Source organism: Heptranchias perlo, chromosome 4 (genome assembly GCF_035084215.1).
Source record: "Heptranchias perlo isolate sHepPer1 chromosome 4, sHepPer1.hap1, whole genome shotgun sequence".
NCBI classification, from domain to species: Eukaryota; Metazoa; Chordata; class Chondrichthyes; order Hexanchiformes; family Hexanchidae; genus Heptranchias; species Heptranchias perlo.
In genome coordinates, this window is record NC_090328.1 from 127,021,256 (window position 1) to 127,037,248 (window position 15,993).

The window sequence follows — 15,993 nt, forward strand, 5'->3', positions numbered from 1 at the left end:
TTTTAGAAATTTGAGGGTAAACAGTCCTTGCAAGTTGCTGTCTGCAGAGATTGATAAAAATTGCAGGTGACAGCTTGCAAGGTAGTAGAAACATCACCAGCAGTCCAACAACTCTCCAGAAGGCAGGTGTCTTCAGGCAATTCATAATGAAATAGCCTCATTAGTGAGCCATTCGAAATATAGTGAATGGTTTATTTGGATCTACTTGAAATCGGGCAGTAATTCATGAAATGGATAATGTGGGGAGGAGAGGATGACATAAATGTCCCACAGAGAGTTTCTTGATGGAACTTTAGTTAACTCCAAATTGGAAAGCAAAAAATCTGCATGTAACTTTACATTTCAAACAATTCTGTATAAAAAATACCTGTTTCAGCAAAATCATATTTATTTGATTATTAGAAATACATTGAAATTTCATTAATAAGGCACAATCCGATAGTTGCAATATTTTATCCAACATTTTTAAGCAAAGAAAAATGCATTTAAGGAAATTATGCTCATACTTAGATAGCAATACAAATAAAAAGCTTAGATAGATTGAATCAGTTTTGAGATACAAAGTTGTAATGATATATTTTTAAAAAGTCAAATCAGCCAAATATTTAAACTCAACTAGGTACAGTTGCAAAGGAGAATACAAGTGTAAAACATGAGCCGGAAGCTATGCAAAAGTTTATCCAAAATAATGATGCAATTCAAATCTCAGCCAAAGACTCCATCCCTCCAACTCATTACTATGCCATTTTCCAGACTTATTTACATAGAAATTAATTCTTAAACAAGTGACCTGACCTGCATAGATGTGCAAAGATTTACTCATTCAGTTGACAAAGCAAAGCAGATCCTTTGGAGATCCAATAGTCGCTGTCTCTTTTTGATGGCAATAGCACGGTCACAACAAAATTTGTAGAATGACCTGCAATCACACAAACAGAAATGCATGCTTTGTTATATTGATCTGCAATCACCAAAACCCAGGATATTGGATTCCTGACAATGATTTCAAGGATGTAATCTGATCTGGCGGTCAGGTATTATCAACCACAAGAGCCAAAATGTTCCAACAGTTTCAAACTATCAGCCACTATTAGATTACAGCTTTGAAATCATTTATGAAGAAAGGCGTGAAAAATCGGGAACAAAAAGCAAAATACTGCAGATGCTGGAAATCTGAACTAAAAACATAAAAAGCTGGAAATGCTCAGTATGTCAGGCAGCATCTGTGGAGAGAGCAAGGTCGGGTTAACGTTTCAGATCGATGGCCTTTCGTCAGACCCAGCAGAACAACTGGCAAAATGGAGAAGTGTCCAGTGGCTCGGGAGTGTGGTGGAAGAAAAAGGCAGACTGACACCAGGGGTGCAGACCATTCCGCCGGCCGTGTACCGATAGGGGACCCCCGTCCCAAGTACCAACCCACAACTTTCCCTATTCCTGGAAGTGCGAGATTAGCAGCACCTGCCGTCCCAGAGAGAAGTAGACGGATCAGGAAGCAATGAGGCTGGATGAGCCTGGAGTTACTTGGGCTAACCAGGTGACTCAATGAGAAAGCCGGGAAGCACTTTGGGTGGACAGCACTTGGGCTGAGACAACGAATAAGTGACCCAGCAACATGATGGGGTAGGTGAATGAGCAGACAGCCTGAGAAGCACACAAGGTGGTAGATGCCTAGTCTGCCATGATCTGACTCAATCTGAGCCATTCTCGATCCCCCCCCCAGCATCCCACCCAGTTTTCTCCTCAGCTATATTTGGGCTATGTGTCAGCGTAATTCTTTTGTCCTGAAAAGTAGTGATGCAAAGAGGCAAAGACCCCGAAATTCCAAGAGCCGCGATCCCAGTGATTAAACCGGGATCACACTCGCTGGTATCTGTTAGTGTTGATCCTGATGGAGTTTGCAGGGTAAGTGGGAGGGTACCTAATCTGCATGGAGCAGGTGGGCACCCATGCTACAATGGCCGCATCTCTGGCACCTGCCTGTCCATGCAGCCGGAAAATCTTGCTTGCTATTGGAGGAGGGTTTGCTCAGCCCTCACCCTCCCCCCGGACCTCAGGCATGTCTCTTTCAGCCCACTATGTAAGGAGGCAGAACAAGAAAATGTTTTAAAAAAACATTTGCTTTGTCTGGGCTTCATACCGCTTGCCTGGGGCCCACTTATGCCCATCTGAAGACCGGTACGACTAATCTCACTGGGCACACTGGCCTCCAGTGCAACGCTGGGGAAGTGGGAACTCCTGGCCTAGGGAGTCCTTGTTCCCTGCTCCATGCCCTGGTGACATTTGCCTTGTAAGGGTCGAGTAGAGTTCCTACCCCTTATAAGGCATGCCATAAAATCCCAGAAATGCAGAGACTGGGAGCAGGTGGGTTCCTGCCATTTTCCCGTGGGTTCCACCAATCTTCTGCTGGAGTTATAGCGGGATCCGGCGGAATCCTCGAGGAAATTTGGGCCAGTTCAGTAGCTGATCCGATTCAGTAAGATTGCACAGGAGCCTAGGGTTTCTAAACACCAGAACCTGGGCCAGCATGTTCAGTGTAAAAAAACAGTTCAGATTAATATTACTGAGAGAGAGGGTGCACAGACTGACTAGCGAAGTGGGAGAAGTCTGCCACTAGAACAGTAAATAATCATAACTGTATAAGCAAGCAACCCTTTCTGTATAGTTATTTACATAATTTCCCACAATGTTCATGGTTTACTTTGTTTTGAGATTTTTAACACAAAATAAATCAGTTACCTCACAGATCTCCAGGCTTTTCCATTACTGAACAAGGGAGGGATGGAGCTTACAAACAATGATTCCTAGCATGCTCTGTGAATGGCTAGTTTTCCTGGTAGTAGTGTTCATTGGAATCAGAAGGGATGGATACTTAACTGTATTCTGGAATCAAAAATAAAATGGGAAGGGGCCTGCTGGGATCGACATAGACTGTAGCCAATCAGTAAGAACTAAGGCATTTGCATAATAAATAGTCAGCAAAGCCCAGCTGAATAATTCAAGCTTCAGCCATGTACTCCAAATTGAGCCTCAGGCTTCCAACATAGCAAAAGGCCTCTCTGATAAAACATTTTCCAGCGATTTACGCAACTGCGCAGGTATCCCTATGAATAGCATTAAGTGTTATATTCATAACTTTTTAATTTTTATGGATGTTCGATGTTATAAATGTTACTTTTAATGGTAAATTCTCAGCTGGGGAGAAATTCAAAACGGTTGCTCAAACCAACCTCACAAATCTTTGTAGTGCTTTGATTGATCGCTCTCTGCTACTTACCAGTTTGGGATTGGTAACTTTGAAAAAATTGAACAATGTGATTGCTCAAACTTCTGCTACTTAATGGTTCCTTGTTGGTTATTATCTTTTTAGCTACTTTGCTCAACTTTAAGAGATACAATCCATACTTCTTCAGTTGTAAAATGTTGTTGTTTGGTTCAATTGATGGGCTGGGATTGTTTTCTTTGAAACAGTGGAGGCTGAGGGGAGATTTAATTGAGGTATCTAAAATTATAAGCGGCCTAGATAGAATGGACAGGAAGGACCTATTTCCCTTAGCAGAGAGATCAATAACCAGGGGGCAGAGATTTAAAGTGATTGGTAGAAGGATTAGAGAGGAGTTGAGGAGAAATTTTTTCACCCAGAGGGTGGTGGAGGTTTGGAACTCAATGCCTGAAAGGATGGTAGAGGCAGAAACCCTCATTGCATTTACAGGGTACTTGGATGTGCATTTGAGGTAACCTACAAGGCTATGTACCAAGAGCTGAAAAGTGGGATTAGGCTGGATAGCTCTTTTTCGGCCGGCACAGACACGATGAGCCGAATGACCTCCTTTTGTGCCGTATATTGCTATGATTCTAACTGTGATGCCTGTCATACATGCTGGATACAACTTTATATACAGCAACTAGTATTGGAGGGGGGAATACATATTTACTTTCCTGCCCAAAAGGATTTACATTATACTCGCACTGGGGATGGTACTGTAATAAAGTACAATATTCAATAAAACTCAGAAAATGTACTGTTTCAGAGCATTTTTAGGCACAAAAAAGATGCAGCTAGGAAACAATGACTTCAAAGGCTTATTGAAAAAACTTTTTTTCTTAACTAAGTAACAAAGTAAAAGAAAAATCAAGAAACCTGGCAGCAAATGATTTCACTGTAAAAAAACAAATCGAGCAAATTTTCAACAACACATTTGCCTTGACATTACACATGGTGACAAAAAAAAATTCTTGCCACCCTTTCCCTGACACCCATCAAGCACATTTAGATCTGGCACGGCATTATTAGATATAAAGTAAAGCTCCCACAACCATATCAGTATAGCATTTTTTCAATTTCCCACATGAGCTATCCTGTTGGCTCTCCGTATGAGATTACCAATTTAATGCCATAGTAGGTATAGTTTTGTTCTATGGGTCCAAGTCCACTAAGAACTGGGTTGAGATTGTCCCAAAATCATTTCTTGAAGAGCCTTTACAGCCAACAGACATTGATCTCGGTTGGATTTGAACATGTCTTGGAAGTGAGAGGCCTTTGTGCTGACCCACTGTGCCATCCAATTCCCGAGCAATTAGGGTTCAAATAAACATATGACGTTGAATTCCCGTTGTCCTAACTTGAGTATAATACCTGTTGTTGAGAGGGTTCCTGCTCTGGCCCCTGTTTTGTAAAGTGGTGCATGATACAACGATGGACTTGGTTCATAATTCTGTGAAGGCTCAAAGTGCACAACCGGTAAAACAGAATGCATCACTTTGGGAAAGGCATCTTCTATCACCTTCTGTTTATCATCCCAGCGAAAAGCATCCATAAACATTCCATGGACGAGCACACCATCTTTAGGGGAAGTTAACTTGTGGAAAGAGAAAACAGAGATGCATGATAGATAAAACGATTAAAGACAATATATTGTGAAAACAAAAAAATATTTTTGACGCAATTCTGATTCTTTGTCATAAATAGTTTTTGTCCGCAAATCTGTGCTTTATTTTTCACAAATTATATTTATAGACATGGGAAAAGTTTCCCGAGCCTTGTCTGCACTGTGGGCTATTCTCTAATCCATCGATTTCTATAGTCACTTTGCAGAAAAATGCCTTAAACTGGTTTAATGTCATAATTGTAATGGGTCTCATTAGACTGTTTACCATGTTTGTGAATCGAGAAGCAAATTGAAAATTTATTCTCTTCATCTTAATTTTGAAAAAATCAAGAATGAAAATATAACAATTGGATTTTTATAAAACTTTGCAGAAATAGCCTCTGCTGTAGGGTGAGCTTTTGACAGGCAAGAGGTCACATTCCACAAACAGCAATGAGTTGAATGGCCAGCTGAAATTTGATTTTTTTTTTGTAGCATTAGTTGAGAGAAGGACATTGGCATGATATCAGGAGACATTCATTCCTCCTCAAATAGTGCTATGGGATCATTAATGTCCACCTGGACCACCAGATCAGGCAAACAGGATTTAAGTTTAATGTTTTATTCAAAGGATGGCTCCTCTGACAATGCAGCACCTCTTCAGCATTGTATTGGTGTGTCAGCCTAGATTATGTGCTCAAGACCTGCTGTGGGACTCAAACCCACAACTGCTCCAGAAACTGAGCTTGTATGGAAACTCTTTAAATGAGGTGACAAAAGCTTTTTTAAGCTCTCTGGAAAGGATAACATTTTATTTACATGATGCAAAATATTTATGCATTTTGGTAGAGGCTTAATTTTTCATGCAGATATATTTTAGATTAAAATTGATGTTTTAAAGATTCTAAAATTGGCTCCTATATTATGAATTTCTATGGAAAAATGTCTTAGTCCACTATATTTAATATGTTTTTGGTACAAAAGTTAAGCAATTAGCCGTGATTTAATTAATTATATATTTTACACAGCCTGTTGGATTGGTTTGGTGCATTTTGGAAATGTGATCAAATCCTTCAATTGACTGGTCTCCTTGATAGATTACATGGCCTGCCATTACTATTTGATCTTACCTCAGATGAGAGGTTGTTGTCAGAATTTTGTGCTTTATTATTCTCTTGCATACTTAAGCAGTAGACAGTTTATCCATTACTTCTGTAGGTTGCAATAGTGATTATAATATCTGGTGTCTAAGTTGCACCCTCATGCAAGTTTTCATGCATCGATATAATTGCCGTTTTGCCTGAAGCTGTGTCCTAACATCCAACGGCTGTGCGCACCAAAGCTGAATTGCTTATCATCTATAACCTAACAAGGTATTCCAGGATACTAGAACTAGGGGGCATAAGTTAAAGTTAATGCTGGAGAAAAGAAAATTTAGGACAAATTGTCAGAAGGAACCTTCCTCATGCAAAGAGTGATCAACGCTTAGAATCGTCTTCCAGGCAGGGTACTGGAGGTGAAAACCTTAAGAAAGAAAAGAAAGACTTAAGAACATAAGAACATAATGAATAGGAGCAGGAGTAGGCCATACGCACCCTCGAGCATGCTCCACCATTTAATAAGATCATGGCTGATCTTCAACCTCAGCTCCACTTTCCCGCCCGATCCACATATCCCTTGATTCCCTTAGAGTCCAACAATCTGCCAATCTCAGTCTTGAATATTCTCAATGACTGAGCATTCCCAGCCCTATGGAGTAGAGAATTCTAAAGATTCACCACCCTCTGAGGGAAGAAATTCCTCCTCATCTCAGTCCTAAATGGCCCACCCCTTATCCTGAGACTGTGCCCCCTAGTTCTAAACTCTCCAGTCAGGGGAAACAGCTTTTCCGCATCTACCCTGTCAAGCCCTCTAAGAATTTTATACACTTCAATGAGATCACCTCTCATTCTTCTAAACTCCACAGAATATAGGCCCAATCTTCTCAATTTCTCCTCATAGGACAACCCTCTCATCCCAGGAATCAATCTGGTGAATCTTTGTTGCACTCCCTCTAAGGCAAGTATATCCTTCCTTAGGTAAGGAGACCAAAACTGTACACAGTACTCCAGGTGTGGGCTCACCAAAGCCCTGTACAATTGTAGCAAAACTTTCTTACTCTTGTACTCCAACCCCCTTGCATTTATATAGCGCCTTTCATGACCTCAGGACATCCCAAAGCGCCTTACAGCAAATTAAGTACTTTTTGAAGTGTAGCCGCTGTTGTAATGCAGGAAACACGGCAACCAATTTGCGCACAGCAAACTCCCACAAACAGCAATGTGATAATGACCAGATAATCTATTTTAGTGGCGTTGGTTGAGGGATAAATATTGGCCAGAACACAGGGGATAGCTCCCCTGTTCTTCTTCGAAATAGTGCCGTGGGACCTTTAACTCCACCTGAGAGGGGCCTCGGTTTAACGTCTCATCCGACAGATGGCACCTTCAAGAGATACATGACATAATGGGGGGGAATGTAAGCTTTATAACGTAGATGAATCAGCTAAGATGGCTTCCTTCATCTGTACATTTTGCCACCTTGTAGCAATTGATATAGGTTGACCTAATATTTTCACCCTGAATCTCCAATCTCCAACTGTAACTTGTGCGTAAGATCAGTAGAAACCTCAGAGAAATGGAATAAATGGCTGATAATGCCTTTCCTCTGGGGTTTCTGCCGATCTTCCACTAAAGATCAGGTGGGAGATCAGGGAACCCCTATGGAGATTTTACCCTTTTATCTTTAGTGAAGACTTTAACCAGATAAAATGGGATAAGAATGCAAAATTTCTTCTTAAAAAGAGCTATTTTTTAGGGCATTTCATACCCTCAGCTGTTCCTGTCACCCACCAAATCAGCTGGAATGACAGACAACACTAAAAACCTGTTGCAGTTGCTGTCCCAAGAGCTGCAGGTGAGCATAAACACATAAATGCCGTCAAGCTAAGTCCACTCACATTGGAAATGCCAGGGCAGTTGAGATACCTGCTTGAAATTTAAAACATGTAGAAAATTATTTTTTTCATTTATATATTTTTCACTGACATGCATTTAGCAATTCTACTAGCATTCAAGGAATACTTGGTGAAGATTTATTTCTCCCTGACTTAGTTTGTAGAAAATTATAAACCCATTCTTTATAAGCACATTCATGATTTTGCAACACTTAGTGCGCAGAGGAAATCTCCCCCCCGTGTTTGTTTTTAAAACAATCTGCCACCCATCCAGTTTGAGGTCGGGTGTTCATGTTTTTGAGCAGGGCACTGGAAATTTATAAAAGGTAAACCAGACACCAATATTTTTTTTTGCAGGGCAAATTCAATGAGTTTGCATACCTGACTCAGAGCTTCACCAGGCAGGAATGTGGGTTGAAGATAGGGCTTTGGTTAATTGTTTTCATTAATTCTGTTTCGTGATGTGGAGACATTAATTGTTGACGTTATTAAGCTTTCTGATGAATTTTCATCATCAACAAAACAAATCTCAGAAATTAAGCCATGATCCCACCCCCCAACCCGTGTCTAATTTGAGCTTGACAAAAGATAGTTATCCCAGTCCTATTAGTTCCATTCTTTGGTGATGCCTGATACTATAGTTTAATAGATTTTTTATGAATATTTTTTGTTACTGAACCAACTTCATATAATCCTAAAAGATTTAAGTTTCTTTACAGCAATAACTGCCAATAAAAGTCTGAACAGCAATTTTATATATTCAAGGCTGAGATAGATAGATTTTTGGACTCTAAGGGAATCAAGGGATATGGGGATCAGCCGGGAAAGTGGAGTTGAGGTCGAAGATCTTACTGAATGGCGGAGCAGGCTCAAGGGGCCGTAAGGCCTACTCCTGGCTTCTATTTCTTATGTTCTTATTCTCTTATTTACGTCAGTAATCTGAAGTGGTTGCGCTCTATTGTTGGACTGAATCCTACAGTGCTTCAACACTTCTCAACTGAAAGGCTGAAATTACCAATTCGTCCATCTGAAGCTTTTCTCCATGCTTCAAGCTTTTCATAGCTTCTGCTACTTCTGTCGCGTCCCGGTACACAGGAATAATGTTATAACAAAAGCTAAGTTCATCAATCGGTAGGTTGTATTTCCTGGCATGGTTCTGAAGCGTGCCTGAAACAGAGAACAAAAGAAACTATAACAATTGGGGGAGGTGGTCGGGGTGGAGGCGGGGGGGGAGGTTGGTTGAAATCTGGCAGGCCTGCCACTTCTTAAAACTAGCCTGCAGCTCTTAAAGGGGATGTGGAATTTTCATTGGTGGTGAGTGAACAATGCGTTTGTGAGGCAGAAGGCAGAATGACGACAGCCGAGGTGCCTCACTTTTCCGATACAGTCCCCACCACTTATAGCGGGCGTGTTCGTGCGAATGCAATTTGCCTGCTATACGCGATGGCCAGTATAACGCCTGAAGAAAGTTTAATTTCTCTCTCTCTCTCCCTCTCTCTCTCTCTCTGCAATGAGCAGGGTTTGTTCTTCTTGCAAAGTTGGCATTTCCACATTTTTTTTTTATCGGGACATATTCTGTCATCATCGCAGACACAAAGGGCTCGAATTTAGCAGGCCTGCGGGTTCCCAGCGGGTGGTCCTCTGGGAGCGTGGAAAACGCGGACGGCTAATTGCGTGCGTCCCCCACGCGATCGCGGGATAATTGAACAGATTAAGCCCTGCTTCCGGGTTCTCCGCTCCCCAGCTGCGTGCCGGCCGGCTGCGCATGCGCAGTGCCGTTGACGCGATGTAGGAGCTCCACTTAAAGGGGCAGTCTCCCAAAGCCCCTCCTGCTGCAATCATTAGGTTGCTGATGATGGCTCAGCCAAGGGGCAAGGCTGCGCCCCGTTTTTCCGACCTAGCGCTGCAGCTGATGCTGGAGGGCGTGAGGAGGAGGAGGGACACGCTCTTCCCGGAGGATGGACGCAAGTTCCCTGCCGCCGCCACCAGGAAGGCATGGGCAGAGGTGGCAGCGGAGGTGAGCAGCAGGGGCAACACCCCAAGGACTTGGGAGCAGTGCCGCAAGCGCTTCAATGACCTGACTAGGTCTGGCAAGGTGAGTACACCAACGCACCCTCCCACAGCCCGTCCCCACCATCACGCCAAACAGATCACAACCCCTCCTGCACAGCCACCACTGCGCTCCATCAGCAATCCTCACAGCCACTCATTCACCATCCTCGCCGTGCCCGCAAGTACCCACCTTCCCTGACCCCACCCGAACACTACCACACACCCCAATCCCCATGCAATGGGATGGGCACGTGGCACACGCATCCTCCCATCCATCTGCTCCACGCTCAACCCACCCACACCGATGCTCGATGCGTCTCACAATGCAATACGCACCCACTCACACATCTGTGTTTTGCCTTGACAGGAGAAGAGGAGCAACAACAATCGTGAAAGGGCACGCACCGGAGGTGGCCCGCCGCAAGTGGTGGAGCTCACCGACGCCGAGGTGGAGGCGCTCGACCTCGCCCGCACGCGACATTGCCTGTCGGTGGCTGATGGCAAGTGTGTCGCTGCAGAAACGGCCGGTAAGGGAAAGCTGACACTCAACACCCATGATCGCGAGTGACCGTATCATCACCTGCCATCAGGCGCACCGTCAAGTTGGTCCACATGCCTCATAGTGCCCTCTGTTCTCTTGCAGGGCCGTCTGCGTGTGAAGCGATCGAGGAGGGCGATTCCTCAGAGGACATGGCGGTCTCTGAGGGTGCATCGTCACATCAGAGCCAACCATCCACCAGCGCAGAGACACGCACCTCGGTGGGTCCCCCTCGCCAACTAGTTGGGGTAGCACTTGGTGAGTCACCGCGCACGAGTGAGCATGAGCAGACCCTGGTGGCAGGGGCAGCCGCGGAGGGTCCGCGACGGAGGGAGCACTCATCTCCAGGCTCTGCTCAGCCGGACCCAGATGCTGAACCCAGGGGGCCACCAGTGAAAAGGAGAGTCGTCGAGGGGCACCAGCTAATTGCTGAGGTACTGGGAGAGGTGCCGCGCGCATTGTCCACAATTGCGCAGGCGATGGAGGAGTCCAACTCCTGCATGCGGGCATTGGTGGCGCAGGCACAGGAGGGTACCGGCGACACAGTGTCGCAGGTAGGTGCGGGACTGTCTGCGGTGGAGGACAGGCTGGCCTCCCTCGAGCGTCACGCACAGCTCCACATCGAGTCCTTGCAGGCCCTGACAACGTCTGTACGGATTCAGGGTGTGCAACATTCCACTGCCATCAACAGGCTGAGGGATACACTAGGGGTGGCCTTGCAAGGCCTCACACATGCCATCCAAACTGCCGTCCAGCAGGGTGGAAGGGGTGATGTGGGCCGAGGCCACGAGAGGGATGATGGTGACTGGGGACATGGAAGCGGGGACGCTTCTCAAGGCGCCCCCACGTCCCACCCGTTGCCCACCTCTCAACCAGTACCCGCAATGGTGCCTCCTCTCCAGGTGGCCGAGTCTGCCCCTGCCCCGGTGCAGGAGGAGCAGTCTGTGGAGGTGCCCTCACGGGCACCGAAACCCAGGGGCCGTCCGCCAAAAGCATCTACCCGGTCAATGCGAGAACACAAGCAACCTGCCACTACCTCTGCTGGAGCCACAGGGGTAGCACCACGTAGGGGTACCCGCAAAAGAAATCCAAAGGCGTTATAATCACAAAGGGAATACACCAGGGTGTCTATTAATTTGTACATTTTTTTTTATATCATGTCACATTGGACATGTTAAATACTCTATTCTCACCACTCCTGCCACCTCTCGTCCATTCTTCCGCGGCCTGTGCAATAGGTGCGTTCCGTGGAGCCCATCATGACGGCGAACACCTGCTGCCGCCCATTGGGCACACTGCTGTGGGTGCAGGAGTACTGGCAACAGTCTTCAGTGGAGGTGGCTGGTATGGCCGCTCGCATGTGCAGGTGAGGAGATGCGAGCGCCTCGCACTGTCTGACTCTAGGAGAACCGTTGACGTATGAGTGCCACCCTGGCCCGGCGACCATCCCGGTGAGTCGTGGTTCGGCGCATGGGTCGTCCACTATCCTCTGGCGCGTCCTCCTCCTCCGCCTCCGCCTCCTCCTCCTCCTCCTCCGCCTCCGCCTCCTCCTCCTCCTCCTCGCCCTCGCCCTCGCCGTCCTCAATGTGGGTGGCGGGTGTGGATGGGGCCTCCTCCAGCGGCACCCCTCTCTGTTGGGCCATGTTGTGCAGGGCACAGCAGACAACTATGATTCGTCCCACTCTGAATGGTGTGTATTGGAGCGCTCCCCCAGAACGATCAAGGCACCTGAAGCGCATCTTGAGCAGCACTATGGTCTGCTCAATTGTAGACCTGGTAGCAGTGTGGCTGTCATTGTACCGACGCTCCGGCTCGGTGATGGGGTTCCTCAGAGGTGTCATGAGCCACGTGTGTAGGGGATACCCCTTGTCGCCGAGGAGCCAGCCGTTGCCGGCGTTGGGTGCCTGCAGGATGGGTGGGACGGCGGACTCCCTGAGGACGAAGGCATCGTGGCAGCTGCCGGGGTATCTGGCGCACACGTGTAGGAATCTCTGGCGGTGGTCACAGATGAGCTGGGCGTTCATGGAGTGATACCCCTTCCTGTTGATGAACAGCCCTGGCTCATGCGGAGGTGCCAGTATTGCGATGTGGGTGCAGTCGATTACACCCTGTACCCGTGGGAAGCCGGCCATGGCATGGAATCCAACCGCCCTCTCCATCTGGCTGCGCTCGTCCATGGCGAAGTTGATGTAGTACGAGGCCCTGCGGAACAACCCATCGGTGACCTGCCATATGCACTTGTGTGCAGAGGACTGACAGACCCCAGTGATGTCCCCGGTGGCACCCTGGAAGGAACCGGATGCGAAGAAGTTGAGGGCAGTGGTGACTTTGACGGCGACAGGTAAGAAGATGCTGCTTGGTCCATCAGGGAGCAGCTCGTCGTTAAGGAGGCTGCAGATGTCGGCGACTACCTGGCGATTGACTCTGAGCCGACGTATGCACTGCTCCTCGGAGAGGTCCATGAAGCTGAGCCTCACTCTGTACACCCTGTGCGGAGGGTAGTGCCTCCTGCGACGCATCTCTCTCTGCGGTTGCCCTCCCTCCTGCTGTGCAGGTGGGTGTGCCACCGCACCGTGTTGGGGGGCTCCACGTCTCCGAGGCGGACGGCGTGGACTGCGAGGCTGCTGGGGCTGGTCATGCTCTTCGTCCTCTGACGATGTCAACGCACCACCCATCTGGCAGGTGTTGGTCTGAGGGGTTGTGCAGGGTAGGTGGGTGGTTCCTCGGACTGGGGCTGCGGTTTCGTGTCGGTCTGTCCTCTGGCTTGGCGGGGGGTGGTGGAGGGCAGGGGTTGCCCTATGTGACGCGGTGGCCTCCTGCGTGGGTGAGGGCTCTCCCCCGTGGAGTGCACCTTGGCACCTGCCACAGGCTGCTGGCTGCAACACGCCTGGTTGGAGAGGGACTGTTTCCCCCAGTGTGTGAAACTCACTGCCTTGAACCTAAAATCCCACACTTCCTCTTTTGACAGCTGCTTCAGCTCATTAAATGACCTCAACAAGCAAGGTAAGTACACTCAAGTGGAACCCCGCTGGCTTTAATTGCCTGCGGGATTCCCACCAGCGGGGCTTGCGCGCGCAGCCCCGCACGTCAGCGCGGTACCCGGAAGTGGCCAGGATTTCGTCGCGATCCGGTCACGTGACCGGATATCGGGATTTTCGGAGCCACCCCGCTGGGAACCCGTCGGAAACACGACGCGAAAATCGAGCCCAAAAGCTTTTCACCCACATCTAATCTGCTCTCAATGAAGTGGCTGGAAATCGAGGAGCTGCAGGCGGCTTGTTACAGGGAGAGGGACAGAAAATAAACTTGCTTCAGGCATTTTACTGGTCATTATATTGCGTCAGGGATCTTCATTTGTACAATACAATTCTTTCCACTTTGCAGCAAAGCTAATGAAGGCTGGAGGGACAGAATTTAGAAATCTCTTGCAGAAAAAAGCAAGTGTAAAGCCTGTGGAAATTTGAATTCGGCAAGAAGATCAGAGTGCAACATGTGCAACACTCCAAAGTAAGACAAACTGGATACGGAGGTGGATTTAATGAAAGAGATTATTGAGATGGCTTACTAGTGAGTAAACACTGCTGTTTCTGCCCGAAATAAATGGAGCACTTAAGATGCTATAATGGGCAACTTTAAAATTGATGTCTATGCAAATGGATAATGGCTATTGCTTTTTGGCCGATATAAGCGACTGCCCATTTTAAACATGGACTTTTTAAGGGGTGGGGACTGTACTGCCATGGAGGTGCAAGTTGAACAAGTGAAGATCAGGAAGGAGGTGCTCTTTCCTTTAGATGAGAGACAGATGCCACATCAAATCAGTCAACAGGCATGGAGAGCAGTGGCCATGCAGCTCAATACCAGCAGCATTACTCCCAGGACAAGGCTGCAGTGCAGGAAAAAATTTAACGACCTTACCAGGACTGCCAAAATAAGAGTTCTCTTCACATCTCCCTTCCTATCTTTACAGCAATGCAACACCACACTTTATCCCTAGCACTATTAATCCTTTCCTCCCCCCATAAGACCATAAAAGACCATAAGAGATAGGAGCAGGAGTAGGCCATTTGGCCCTTCGAGCCTGCTCCGCCATTTAATGAATTCATGGCTGATCTGATTTTTACCTCAACTCTACTTTCCTGCCTTTTCCCCATATCCTTTGACTTCCTTGCTGATCAAAAATTTGTCTAACTCAGCCTTGAATGTATTCACTGACTCAGCCTCCACAGCTTTTTGGGGTAAAGAATTCTAAAGATTCACGACCCTCTGGGAGAAGAAATTCCTCCTCATTTCCGTCTTAAACAGGCGACCCCTTATTCTGAGACTATGCCCCCTAGTTTTAGATTCCCCCATGAGGGGTAACATCCTCTCAGCATCTCCCCTATTGAGTCCCCTCAGAATCTTATATGTTTCAGTAAGATTTCCTCTCATTCTTCTAAACTCCAATGAGTATAGACCCAACCTGTTCAATCTTTCCATACCCGGAATCATCCTAGTGAACCTTCTCTGAACTGCCTCCAATGCAAGTATATCCTTCCTTAAATAAGGGCACCAGAACTGTACGCAGCACTCCAGGTGTGGTCTCACCAGCACCCTGTAACGTTATGGCATGACTTCCCTGCTTTTATACTCCATCCCCAAAGAAATAAAGGCCAATATTCCATTTGCCTTCCGGATTGCCTGCTGCACCTGTATGTTGATTTTTTGTGTTTCATGTACGAGGACACCCAGATCACTCTGTACCGCAGCATTTTGTAATATTTCTCCATTCAAATAATACTTTGCTTTTTTATTTACCTCCCAAAGTGGATGATTTCACATTTTCCCACATTATATTCCATCTGCCAAATTTTTGCCGACTCCCTTAACCTGTCAATATCCCTTTGCAGACACTTTGAGTCCTCCTCGCAACTTGCTTTTCCCCCTATCTTTGTATCATCGACAAATTTGACCACAAAATACTCTGTTCCTTCATCCAAGTCATTGATATATATTGTAAATCACTGAGGCCCCAGCACTGAGCCCTGCGGCACCCCACTAGTTACAGATTGCCATTTTGAAAATGATCCTTTTATCTCGACTCTTTGTTTTCTGTTAGTTAGCCAATCCTCTATCCATGCCAGTATATTACCCCAAACACCATGAGCGCTTATCTTGTGCAGTATCCTTTTACGTGGCACCATATCGAATGCCTTTTGGAAATCCAAATATACTGCATCCATTGGTTCCCCTTTATCCACTCTGTCCGTTACTTCCTCAAAGAATTCTAATAAATTTGTCAGTCACAATTTCCCCTTCATAAAACCATGTTGACTCTCCTTGATTGTATTATGAGTCTCCAAATGTCTTGCTACTACTTCCTTAATAATGGATTCTAGCATTTTCCCAATGACAGATGTTAGGCTAACTGGTCTATAGTTACCTGCTTTCTGTCTCACTTCCTTCTTGAATAGGGGTGTTACGTTTACGGTTTTCCAATCTGCTGGGATCTTTCCAGAATCTAGTGAATTCTGGAAGATTAAAACCAATGCATCCACTATCTC

General features: G+C 46.4%; 1 protein-coding gene across 1 annotated transcript in view; it reads right to left on the reverse strand.

Moving 5' to 3' along the window:
- Window positions 1-439: 439 nt before the first annotated feature.
- dnah6 (dynein, axonemal, heavy chain 6) overlaps window positions 440-15,993 on the reverse strand; it is a 475,651-nt gene continuing 460,097 nt past the window's right edge. The window contains exons 75-77 of the mRNA XM_067983622.1: window positions 8,876-9,027; window positions 4,634-4,856; window positions 440-919 (exon numbers count right to left, since the gene is read on the reverse strand). Coding sequence (XP_067839723.1) covers window positions 816-919; window positions 4,634-4,856; window positions 8,876-9,027 — 479 coding nt within the window. The 3' untranslated portion in view covers window positions 440-815. The remainder of the gene's footprint in view (window positions 920-4,633; window positions 4,857-8,875; window positions 9,028-15,993) is intronic.